Source organism: Triticum urartu, chromosome 6A (genome assembly GCF_056163025.1).
Source record: "Triticum urartu cultivar PI428250 chromosome 6A, HENAU_Tu73, whole genome shotgun sequence".
Taxonomy (NCBI): Eukaryota; Viridiplantae; Streptophyta; class Magnoliopsida; order Poales; family Poaceae; genus Triticum; species Triticum urartu.
Genome location: NC_141878.1, coordinates 595,681,915 through 595,694,597, shown reverse-complemented (window position 1 = coordinate 595,694,597; position 12,683 = coordinate 595,681,915). Strand labels below are relative to the sequence as shown.

The 12,683-nt window shown below is 45.8% G+C and overlaps 2 protein-coding genes across 4 annotated transcripts; one reads left to right on the top strand and one right to left on the bottom strand.

The window, feature by feature from the left end:
* Nucleotides 1-221: 221 nt before the first annotated feature.
* Nucleotides 222-4,398, top strand: LOC147966948 (NAC domain-containing protein 78-like). Its single transcript, XM_087529191.1, has 5 exons — nucleotides 222-843; nucleotides 1,971-2,201; nucleotides 2,583-3,320; nucleotides 3,446-3,521; nucleotides 3,634-4,398. Exons 1-5 carry the CDS (start codon nucleotides 376-378, stop codon nucleotides 4,047-4,049), a joined length of 1,929 nt encoding a protein of 642 aa, XP_087385317.1. The 5' UTR covers nucleotides 222-375; the 3' UTR covers nucleotides 4,050-4,398.
* An 874-nt stretch (nucleotides 4,399-5,272) lies between these two features.
* On the bottom strand, nucleotides 5,273-11,591 carry PIP5K9 (phosphatidyl inositol monophosphate 5 kinase). 3 transcript variants are annotated; one of them, XM_087529188.1, is made up of 9 exons: nucleotides 11,330-11,591; nucleotides 8,800-10,077; nucleotides 8,275-8,442; nucleotides 7,902-8,067; nucleotides 7,681-7,791; nucleotides 7,393-7,580; nucleotides 6,771-6,928; nucleotides 6,035-6,200; nucleotides 5,273-5,930 (listed from the first exon to the last, which is right to left on the bottom strand). In XM_087529188.1, exons 2-9 carry the CDS (start codon nucleotides 10,017-10,019, stop codon nucleotides 5,663-5,665), a joined length of 2,445 nt encoding a protein of 814 aa, XP_087385314.1. In that variant the 5' UTR covers nucleotides 10,020-10,077; nucleotides 11,330-11,591; the 3' UTR covers nucleotides 5,273-5,662. The 3 variants fall into 3 exon arrangements, with proteins under 3 accessions (XP_087385314.1, XP_087385315.1, XP_087385316.1); XM_087529189.1 differs by having other exon boundaries at nucleotides 11,335-11,562; XM_087529190.1 differs by lacking the exon at nucleotides 11,330-11,591 and adding an exon at nucleotides 10,163-10,287.
* Nucleotides 11,592-12,683: the final 1,092 nt, after the last annotated feature.

Below are 12,683 nucleotides of genomic sequence, written 5' to 3'. Positions count from 1 at the left end.
TCACATATAAAAGGACACACAGATAAAACAACTCAGTCCTCATCCAAATCGAAGACAGTATCACGTTCCAATCAAATCAAACCGTACTAGCAAAACGCACGAGAGCCTTCCAGAACAACAAGCACCAGACGTAAATTTTCATCATAAAAAAAAAAGAAAAAAAGGGGGGGGGGGGGGGGGGGGGGGGGGGAGGAGAGGACGCGTCCCCTTTTCTTCCACGCCTCCTCCCCACCCAAGAACCCGACTTTTCTTCCTTTCTTCTTTCCTCCCTGCCTCCTCGCGCTCCCCTCCACCTCCAACCAACCCAAACCAAACCCTAGATCGATCCTAAGCCCCCGACGCCCGAATTCCCCGCTAGATCGATCACTGGATCCCATGGCCGGCTCGCCCCCGCCGGCGGAGGAGGTGCCGATGGCGCCGGGCTTCCGCTTCCACCCGACGGACGAGGAGCTCGTCTCCTACTACCTGCGCCGCCGCGTCCTCGGCCGCCGCCTCCGGATCGACGCCATCGCCGAGGTCGACCTCTACCGGCTCGAGCCCTGGGACCTGCCGCCGCTCTCGCGCATCCGCAGCCGCGACGCGCAGTGGTACTTCTTCGCGCGCCTCGACCGCAAGGTGGCCGGCGCCGGCGCCGGCGGCCGCGGGGGCCCCGGGAACCGCACCAACCGCGCCACCCCGCGCGGCTACTGGAAGACCACCGGCAAGGACCGCGAGGTGTTCCACCGCGGCCGCGCCGTCGGCATGAAGAAGACCCTCGTCTTCCACGCCGGCCGCGCCCCCAAGGGCGACCGCACCAACTGGGTCATGCACGAGTACCGCCTCCTCGACAACGACGGGCCCCAGGTGCCTCCGTCGCCCCCCCAATCTCGTCTTGTTGCCGCTGCTAAGTTTGTTGTCATGCAGCCCTGTCTGAGGATGAACCTGGTTGATTTACTTGCTAGAGTGGGTCGTGGGTGGTTAGTTGACAATCTAAAGTTTACAGATTTAGCAATCGTTTCCTAAATAATCATCCCCTGAGAAAGCAGGGGATGCCGTGTTAAGTTTGCTGTAGCCTGCAATGTGAATCCACACTGAATTTGATAGTCTAGGTGTTAGTAGCGATGAGGATGAACTGTCTATCTCAACAATCTTGGTAATTCTTGACCAGAAGCTTGTGTTTGTGCCGTGCGGCTAGTCTCGGTGCTAATATTAGCGATGAGGATGGACCTGATATGCTTACCAGAGTTGGCTATGCTTTGATTGTCAACTGCCTAGCTCTACAATCTTAGTAGTAATTCTTAACCAGAAGATTGTGTTTTTCAGAGGATGGATCCTGTATAATTGCCAGAGTGGGTTTTAGTTTGATGATGATTCACTATCTAGCTCTATCTTGCATGGAGTGGAGCCTCACCATGGGAGGGGAATTCAGCAAATATCACTCCAAATCAAAGTGGTATTTCCTGAAATCTCAATCTTAGGTGAAGACCCCTCACTAAATCATCATCTCTTTGGATACAAGGGGGTAGTGTATCAGCTTATCTGTGGCTATGTAAGCAAGGGCATTCCTTGTTGCATGGAAGTGTAGAGGAGGTCTTTTGCGTCAGTTTTCTTGTTCCACTTCCGTAGCATCAGTAGTATCATAATGAAGGAGATGATCTTTGCAGATGACAAATTTGTTTTTACATGGTTAGATGGCTCGGAACATGCTTTGCACGCAGTTAATTGCTTCTCTTGTTTAATGTTATGTCATGATGATATTGATTAGTTTTCTTTAATCTACTTTAACTCACTGCACATATTCCTTGTACTTGACAACATTGATCTGAGACAATGTTTGTCCTTCTCTTTGGTTCTTGAACAATAACTTTGTAGCACGCATTATTGTGCGCATGCTATTGTCACATGTTTCTGGGAGCTTTCCCATTTTGTGTGCGGTTAAAATGCAGAATTCCTCTGATGTTATGATGTTTATTCCCCTTCTGGGTGCGCAGGATATGCATGTGGTGTGTAGAATCTTCCAGAAGGTTGGATCTGGGCCTCAGAATGGAGCACAGTATGGTGCACCATACATGGAGGAGGAATGGGAAAATGAGGATGATGCAATTGAGAATACACCTACCAGTGGTACATCCACTGAAATGCTTGCGATCACAGATACTGCTAGTGCGGAATCAAATGTGGAAGATGAGCACATATTTTCTGGAATTAATGAGCGTGTGCAAGTAAGATCATGTCTTTGTTATCCTTCTGTGAGATATTAGTTAGCTAGAATCGGAAACTAGAGCCCAGTTCACATGCTACCGTATCTGTTTATGACCGAACGATAATAGTTTAGCTAATTAACTATATTACATGTATGCCTCTTTAGTTGGCTGCTGAACCCAGTCTTCACTCAAGTTGAGCACTGAAAACTAATTAGGTTACATATATCATACAAATTCTTTTCTTTTTCATTATTGACATTTTCCTGTGCATAGGTACCATTCCGCCTATTGTATGGAAATTGTTCCTGTTACCAACTATCCAGTGCTCTGTGAACCATTTTCTATTGATTGTGTTTGAACACACCAATATTTACTTTGTTACTGTTTTCCATCATTCAGACCCCAGAAGTGCTCATCCCACAAGAAATTGCTCCTCTCCAAGCAATCGCTCCTCCCCAAGCTCAAGATTTTAATGGGACTGGCATGGTCAGCTATGCTGACGGTGATGTTCCTCTGGACGAGATTTTGCAGGAGCCTGTGTCAGATGTCAGTGCTGACAATACAGGTGAACCTGAAGAGCAGAGTCCCCTTGATGATCATTTCAGTCTTGCGGATTTGTCTGGATGCCCAAATCAAGATGATGGATATGTACGTCAGGCTGGCCCTATCATGTTTAGTGACCCATCAAATGGTGATCAGGCATATTATCCAATGAGAACTTATGGTAATCGAAACCATGCCTATCGGGCTCTTAGTGCCGAGGAGTTCTCCGACACAGGAAATGGTACCAATGCGTATTCAGGACAGCAGCAAGCTTGTCCTTCAGATGAGCAGAACTTGTATTCAGGACTGCAGCAAGCTTGTCCTTCAGATGAGCAGAACTTGTATTTGCCAACCAATGGTCTGCCATTTCCACAGCAAATGGATGACAACGCGCCGTTTTATGAGGCATCAAGCGATCACAAATGGGAAAATGGAAAGGATGATTATGTAAATGTGGATGACATTTCTCTCTTTGAGGATGATGATATCATGGCTCTCTTAAATGCCTCAGACAACGATTTCAGTTTAGATCTTTTGGGCCCAGTTGACGGATCTAATTCTCAACTTCCAGCAGCATCGAACTTTGACCAAAAGGTATGCTTCACAACAGTAACAAGTTTCTCCTACTTTATATTCCTAAACAAAAAGTCTAGGCTAATAATTAGTTGCTGGTGTTCACTGGAACTTCCGTGTTCACCTATGGTGCTACTTCTCTGCAGGATGAAGCAAAGGCTCAATATGGCGCGTCTTCGTCTGGTTCCCGTGAGAACCTTTATCCAGACACCATGGTTCCAGGTACAGTTTTAAGATATTCAGTTCTGTGCTTCCAGATTCTTCTTAGGCAATCGGTGTATACACACTGGACGACCTCACCATTTATAAAATTCTGTGTATTTTGTTGCTCCAGATGTGCCAATGGATGACAATGCTGGCAAAAGATACTTCACAAACATGCTGGGTTCATACCCAGCCCCACCTGCAATGGCTTCTGAATTCCCGCCAACCACAGGAAAATCCATCGCTGCACTCAGCGGGCCTAGTCAGATTCGTGTCACGGCGGGCATCGTCCAGCTCGGCGACCACAGTTTCACCGGCAACGAGGGCAGCTGGCCCCTGCAGAAGAACGGAGTCTTCAACCTGCTCCTTTCTTTCACCGTGGAGAACAACATGTCAACGAAGTCCATTACTTTCGACGACGAGCCAGCTGCTACACGGGTGAGCACCGTCCCGATGGTGCTGCGCGGCGGCCTATACCTCTTCTTTGTCTCGGCCATGATCCTCATGTTGAGTTTCAAAGTAGGGTCCTGCATCTACAGCAGGTAAGTTAAGAGCCCGCCCTTGGGGCCGTTCTTATTTTGGTTTAGCGGAACTATACATGGCGCCCCCTCGACGACGGCGTGGGAGCAAACGACTCGGAAGACAGTTTTACTTTTACGCACTTAGTTTGTCATGTCATACGATCCTGACTTGGTGAAAGGTATAGTAAAGCAATAAGCTCTTGAACTGGAGAAAGCCCGGTCGCTTTGCACGCGCTCGGTGCTGGGACCTTTGTGCTTCATCCTAGGACCTGTAATTTATTCTGTTTATTTGGTCGCTGCTCAGAGTGTTTGGAAACCCGAAAGATGTAACATTGATTATAAACATGGTATCTCTTGGTTGTTTGGCGTGTTGATTTTCCGTCTCTTGGCACCAATGCTGGATGCGGCCGGCTATTTATCAGTGTTGTCTGCATTTACAGCAACGGAAGATTGTCGATGTTTCTGGATAACAGTTTTTGCATTTAAGCATCCAATTTTTTGGTTCTGTTTGATTGCCATGAAGCCATGGAAGAGGGAATGATAGGGAGTTTTTGCATGAACGTTGTTCCTCTCGTCTCGTCTCTTCCTTTGAGTCCATTGCTCCTACGATGACATGGCAGGGCGGAGCTCTGTTTTAGAGATTGCCGATGTAGGTCATATCTTGCTGGAAAATACACACCCTTATACGAATATTAATCTAAAAAACAAGAAAAATGGAAAAAATCTAACATTTGGGGATATGAAACGTGGGTTCTCAACCTACTCCCGTGTGAAATTTTGCGAAAAAATACTAGGAAATGTATACATGGCGAAGAAAATATTGTCCGAACAAAAATCCATCCACAGTTTTGTTCTATACATTGGAATTTTTTGTTTTTTCTTGCCACCAACATGTTTCATGGATTTTTTAACGAAATTTCACGTGGAAGTAGATCGGGACCCCAGGTTCTCTATCCCAAAATCTCAGATTTTTTTAATTTCCCGGTATTTTTTTAATTTAATGTTCGTATAGGGGTGTGGAGCGGTATTTTTTTAAAAAAAAATTAATGTCCATATAGGGGTGTGGAGCACCCGGGTGCTACAAATCTGCTTCCATATCTTGCCCTGTTATTTAGTTTTGGGTGCTTACACAACAGCTCAAGTTCTTCCTGCCGTCGTGGCAAGGAAGCATGTAGGGAGGCAGTCTGGAGTCCAAACCCTGTGCATCCTCTTGCAAGAACGGTAGAGCATTTCCAGTGGCAGCAATCGTGTTGGAAATTCAGTTTTCATCTTTGGGTAGTGGTTCTTTATACAGGTGTGTTCCTAGTAGACCAAGAATCTATTCCCGACATCTTCCAGATGCCCAGCACATTGCTCCTGATCTCGACGGACACATATATTCGCGCAGAAAGTCAGATGCTCAGATGCTCTTCCACAGCGGGACGTCGGTGGATTCTCCATCCTCCATAACCCAGCCATGCCACCTTTATTCCCAGAATAAAGACATGGTTTGTGCTTATGCTTGAAAATAATCCAGCCCTCCAGAAGACTCTCTGCGGATGCCCTCATTCCTCGTTCTGTACACAGGCCCGCCAGTGGTGGAAGATCATGCCATGCCTGGGGTTGGAGCGTTCGCCGGAGTGATGGTTGGCCGAGGCGCTACGAGTTCTCGGGGAAGACGGTCTGGATGAACTTGAGGAAGCGCTCCGAGTAGAACTCGGGGTCGACCGCGGAGATGGAGACCGAGTCGTACTGCATCGACTTGACGGCGTGCTCGATCTTCTTGGTGATGTTGTACTCCTGCAGGATGTCGATGATGCCCAGGTAGAGCACCACGTCGTACACCTCGTAGAACGACTTGCTGTCGTCCTCCTTGGGGATCTGCTCCGCCCTCGCGGGCATGTTCACGCCCAGCTGGATCTGAACCCTGCCAAAAAAAAGGGAGGTGCCCAGTCACCAAAAGCTCCCACTCTGTGTGTGTTGGTTCAGAGCCATATCTGTTACAGGAGTAGTGATAGAAATGACCCTCACCTAGCTGTGCCAGGAAGCAGGAGATCCACTTCCCCAAATCCAGCAGCCGACGACCGCAATCGGCTTCCCCTTATATGAGGCCCAACGACCACACTGTTCTCGTCGTTTGCTCTTTGAACCAGAACCAATCCTTCTGGGTAGTTAAAAGCATCATCCTCCTGGGCATCTGTACAAGAAAGATCATTGTGGACGATGAAAATATGTTCTCCCGGTCATATCATTAACAAGAATTGAACATAGAACTGCAGGCGGTAAATATACAACAGAAAAAAGAAAAAGAACATGGCATATCACATGAAGGAGCAAGTATCAAATTAATTTGTGCGTCTCAGCATGTATCCCTTGGAAGACACAACTGACAGCAACCTGACTCAACGAGATCTATCCACGGACAACGGGTACAAAGTTCGCGCACAGGTCTGTTGGGTTATTTTTTATGGATCATGAACCACATGCACAGCTCAATGAAAGCACTCTCATCCAGAACATCAGTGACGGCCTGCTGAAAAACCCAGTGACACGACGAATGGGCACAAAACATGCTATGATCGGGTAGTGACACTATGACACCCACTGGCGGATCTACTCTAAAGCAAATGGGTTAGTACTATGAATAGCTGCAATGTTATTATACCCGCAAAGAAGATCACTGGAACTTAAAAAAATAACATATATCCCATAGAAGTAGTAACATGTTGATAGAACCCATTAACCGGCAGGTAAAGGTGTGTTTTACCTTCCTCTGAAAGAACTGTCAATCTCTCTGCTGTCATGGTTCGACGATATGAAGCACGTGTTCGTAGATGCTGAGGAGCTCTGTAATGGACACCAAGCAGTAGACTGTAATCCATTATCCGTTGTGACTTCAGAAATTCGCTATCGGTCTTTATCTGCCTGAAAAGAAGAAGAACGACAACGCATGAAACACTATAATAAGGTGAAACTTGATCATACTACATAAGTGCTCTCAGGGAGAAAAGCAAACACAATAATGCTATGATACAAAATGAGAGCAGAAACATTGCACATTTCTTGGTCAATTGGTGCAAAATTACTTTTAGGCAAAAATTCTGCACAGAAATCTGAAAAATGACTACAACACACACTGTACTGGACGTTAACTGCATATTTAAGAGAAATATCTTCATAATATTTTTTATATTTATCATCTCTATCTTTTGCTAACAAGGTGATGACATATTTCAGCAAGTAACAGTACACTTAATTTCAACATCTATATTTATTATATACTAGCTGAACAACAACGCAACGGGAAACACATCACCAAATACAATGCAGTTATGCCACAAAACCATATCTTAGTAAGAAAAGACGATTTTCAGAGTAACCGCACTCACTTAAGTAGAGCCTCTCGCCAAGAAGGTTCCAGATAAAAGGAATAGTTCAGATCCAAATCTTTCAGAGTTGTGTTCTCATCGATTTCAATTTTGTCAGTAGAACGGCCTAAGGATGAACCTTTCAAATCAAATCTCCGGTGAATTCTTAATTCTGTGCAGAACATATTTCCCATTACAACAAAACGGAACTGCAAAGTTGCAAACAATAAACAAGGATTGTTACTCCATAAATAGGAATGTGAACACGAAAAACCTCAAAAGAGGTGTGCATTAGTTGATGATTATTACCTTTTGACCACTAGAAGGTTTTACCCTGTGCAGGCCAAAAAACTTAGTTATGAGTGTGTTCTCGTAAGTATGGACATGATTATAATAGTTTGGAAGCATTCGTAAAAGAACCTGCAGAATCAGTCATCAAACATTCAAATCACACTAGCACTGCATGATATATAAATCAGTAAATCACTGAACAAGCTTATATAATGAGAGGTCCAGATAGAAAAAGGTACCTGCACTTCAGATTTCCGGAGAGTCTTAATCATGAACCGATCATCTTGTGATAGGAAGAATACACTTCCACTCTTTCCAGGAGAAGATAGCTCCCTAAGTGCAGAATTTCCACATATGGAGATCATATAATCGGCAGCATCAATCTTGAACATCTCTCTCAAGTTTCTACATAAATGATTATAGTTGATGAATGCAGCAGAAAGAAGATTACGAATTAGAAAAATAATGAGCAGAAATAACTTCACGACGTGATTTAGAAGTCCAAATAACAAAATTATGTTAGGTAAGTAAACAAAAATTCAAAAGACTACATGAATCAGCATCTCACTCAGACATACATACAGGCATGAAAGGTCAATCAGTATGACGAACCTGAAAACCATGGGACAATAGTCCTTCCATTTAAAATCCTCTGCAGGATGCGAAGGAGTAAGTCGTGATCCTTCCTTTGGGAAGTTCATCCAGAAACTTGCTCTTGGACCAAAATCTGAAGCACGAACTTCACGTTTTTGAATGGGTGTTATCTTTCCAACTGTGTACCTAAACACAATAGCAAAATGAACATTACAGAACATATACATGTGAATGCCAGATGTTTCAACATCATGCTCTGTTATCAATTTAAAATGCACATGTTCCATCAGTTCCTAAGAGGCAATAAAAGCTGCTGGACTAGAGATCTGGTAAGGACGACCAGCTAGCACAGCGAAGTCTTCCACTGTTACTTTTCAGCAGAGAAATAATAATTTGTTGTCAAACTTTTGCTAGAATCGCACTATAAATGCAATTACAAGGTAGATGACTAGACTCATTTACCAGGCAGTACATGAAAAGCAAGCTATTTATCAACGCTTCAAATCATACATTCAATGAGAGGAGCAGCACTGGAGGCATTACCTGATTCCAAGCTGCAAGCTTAGCATTAGATCATAGCTTCTATGACCCTTAATTATTGCCTCTCCGGGTTTTTTAGTCTCTCTCACCGTCTTCTTCTGCCGGCGCTTTGCCTTCTTGGATGAGCCCGAAAAACTCCTGTCAAGTACTACCTCGCTGATTAGAACACCTTGCATGTATTCCCTTTCAAGTATAGGCAACTCAGAATCATCAATGTTTTCAGAGGTTTCACTATTTTCATTTCCGATGAATTTCTCAATAGCTACCTCAAGACTCCACCTTCTTTCCAAGGACACATTTCTTGAATCACTTGAGTTCCTTCTAGACGAGGCAGAGTCCCGATTTATGCCAACCTTCATATTTCCCATGTCAACTGACGAAGAGTGAAGTATGCGTGAACCATGATTCTGCCTTCTAGGGTCAGGCAGCACACCTCTATTCCTCAGGTTTTTTATATACAGCTCATCACCAGCAGGCACTCTGCAACCACTAGGATATAATGTACCTTTCCCATCCTTCAATCCCCTGGTCCAGGTTCCGACATAGTACCCACAATCACTCCATGTATAGATACCATACCCGTGCATCATGCCATCTAACCAGTTGCCTTCGTACGAATCACCGTTTTTCCAAGTAAATGTTCCCTTTCCAGACATCTTGCCATTTTTCATATTGCCGGTGTACGTGTTCCCATTTTCCCATGTGTACTTTCCGTGACCTTGTATTTCTCCCTGAATCCAAGAACCTTGGAACATGTCTCCATTAGGATACGTCTGGCATCCGAGACCATGCTTACGGTTCAGCTTCCACCGTCCCTTGTAGACGATGTTATCCTGTCCAGTGTACGTGCCTTCACCATATATGTACCCACCGGCATACTCGCCCTCATAGCTGGCCCCGGAAGGCCACAGCGTCTTTCCTTGCCCATGCCTCATCCCCGTCCTCCACTCGCCATCATAAATAGTACCATCTGACCAGGTATACCGCCCTGAACCCTCCGGCGTGCTTCCCAACAATGTACCGGAGTAGGTATCCCCGCTGGGGAGCCTAATGTGTCTGACTCTGAAGCCGGTGTTTGTTCCTGAAGCATGTGGGTCCTGGCCATTCGCCAAAGTTGCCAGCACCTCACTCTCGATGTTGCAGCTGGCGCCTCGGAACAGATCAGCCCTTGCTGAACTGGAGACCCCCTGTAGCTCGTTCCGAAGGGCCACCGGGGGTGTCATGCATACCCCAGAGCAGGACTCGCCCACAGAAAGGGAGAAGATAGATTCAGACCACAATCTGCACAGAAGTTAGACAAAATACATCAGTGAGTAATACTTAACATCTGGTCCAGTGAAACGACGAACAGTAAGATTGAGTGTACATGGAGGCTGCAACGGTAAAGCGGGCACTGAGAAGTGAAAACCCTCAGCAGAATCTGTACAAGAGCACAACACACATGTCTGAATTCTGAAAGACACGCACTGTCCCCTGAATGCCTAACTGAAACATACCCAATTCGGTCAACCACATAATCGGGCGGAAGTCAAACCAAGAGATAGGGCTGCAACGCACAATCCAGCATAAAAAACATGAGCAAAAGCTGCACTATGTACACAGGAGTGGCAGTCGGCCCTTGCTGCGCGCGATTTGCCATGGTTGAAGATCAAGCTAAGAAGCCGGACTGATGATGTAGCGAGGGAATGAATCAAATTCAGAGCACGGATAAATAAATCCGTGCAGAAGACGAAAACAAAAAGCTAGGTAGAAAGAAAGCAGAGGGGATTTCAACTGAATGGAGGATCAAAGGTCCACCACCCACCAATCTATCTATCTATCTATCTATCTATCATTGGATCATAGTATATCCGTACCAAAAAGGTCCCAAAACATCGAAGTGTATCAGTGTTCAATTAATATATCCAGAAACAAATAGCTAGACTAGAAACAGGGGAGGCCAAGTGATGGAGGAGCGTAGGGCCAGCCACCCATCCAGCAATCCATGATTGGATCATGCATACGGTATCATTTATGTCTGAATGGAAAACATTAAAGCGTATTATTAGTGCTCATCCAGAAACAAATCCCCCATGGACGGAAACAAAGAGCTGAAATAGACATGGAGCCAAGTGATGGAGGCCCACCACCGATCTATCACACCGGACCAACCAATATTTGTTCATATCCGCGAGGAAACATTATCCGAGAAAGCGTATTACCAGTGGTCATCCACGAGCAAACCCCACACCACAGCAGTAGTAGTTTTTAAATAAAACTAAATAAAACAGAGCAAGTGCCACCAATCCAACCGAATCCGTCCGTCACGGGGATCAATCGATACCCGCACCAAATCAACAGACGATTGGCTTGCTTGCCGTGGTCGCGGATGAAGGAGCAGGAGGGGAGGGGAGGGGAGGGGATTGGATGAAGGAACCCGGCCGGCACGACGAGCCCCCGTTCCGTTGCGCGTTTCGCATGAGTCCACGGTGCGGAGGAGGCGAAGGCGGATCGAGGCGTAAGCGAGCGGGGAGGTGGAAGGGGGTTGCCGTACCGTACCGTAGCGTAGCGGGGATCAGCGGGCGGTTGCAGGCCGCGTTGCAGGACAGGGGCTGCGGCCGGGGGATTCAGGGCACCAGCCGGGGATGGGGATTCCGAGCGCGGAGGAAGACGACGCCGACGCGTGAGCCTGAGGAGGAGGGGGCCGCTGGGCTGATCGATCCAGCGGAGAGGGAATGAGGACGTGAGTGTGAAATGCGGCTAAAGTACTGCTGCCCTTGTACTAGTACTACTAGTCCTCCCTCGCCCGCCGCTGTTGCTGGATCTTTTAGGATTAATAATTAACTACATACACTGACCTGAGCTGCCTGCCCGCCTGCATGATTAACTAGTCCATGATGGGACTGGGACTTGATTTATATTCAATAATAATACGTACTAGTAGCGCACTGTGGCAGATTTACTTGCGCTTTGCCTTTGGCTTTGGCTTTGGCCGATCTGTCAGCTACCTCCTGCCAGGATCCATCCGGCGGGCCAGCAGGCAGCAGCAGGGGGCGGCTACTATTTTTTACCACCCACACACCGCCCACCCCACTAAACTAGGATCCGAGGGAAGACTGGTAAGTCTACTTGCGTCGTCCGGGTTTGTTATTACCCTCTTTATCCGTGTCATCAAAATTTAATTACCAAAAAAGATGTTATATGTCAATAGAACTACACCATTCAAAACTTCTACTATTGAACATGAGTCCGGTCTTGCATTTCTTTGTTTTTGTTTTGTGAATGTAACTTCTAATTTGCTAGTAAAATCTATGGCCAACAACATACGATGCAGCCAATTAAATCAGGGACGACGGAGGCAATACTACTAAATAAACTCTTTTTTTTTCCTTTTCTTTTGTGCGATCTAGACTGACGGTGTTTTCCAAATTAAACGACAACAGTATTATTATTGTTAACGAGAACAGTATTTCTTGCTAATTAAATCATCCACGTACGTGACAACATGTCCGGGTTAGAGCTCGTCAAGATATATCATCCAGCAAAGAAGAACAACGATACATCGCACTCTGAACGGGGGTGTGAGTGAGTACGACCTGCACAGTTTCTGCCTAGTATGTTCATTGTTTTTGTTGTATAAACTACCTCCGTCCCAAAATTCTTGCCTTAAATTTTTTTAGATACATATATATTTAATACTTAAACATGAATTGATACATCCGTATTTATACAATTTAAGACAAAAAATTTGGAACTGGGGAAGTACATGTTTCTAATTTCAAAACAACTAGTCAGTGCTCTTGTTGGATTTTTCGAAGAAAAGTCGTGCCTTCTACAAGGGGAGCCAGATCCCTTGCCGTTGGGCCGCTAACGGGTGGGTCCGGGCCCACACGTCAGTGTGTGGGCCG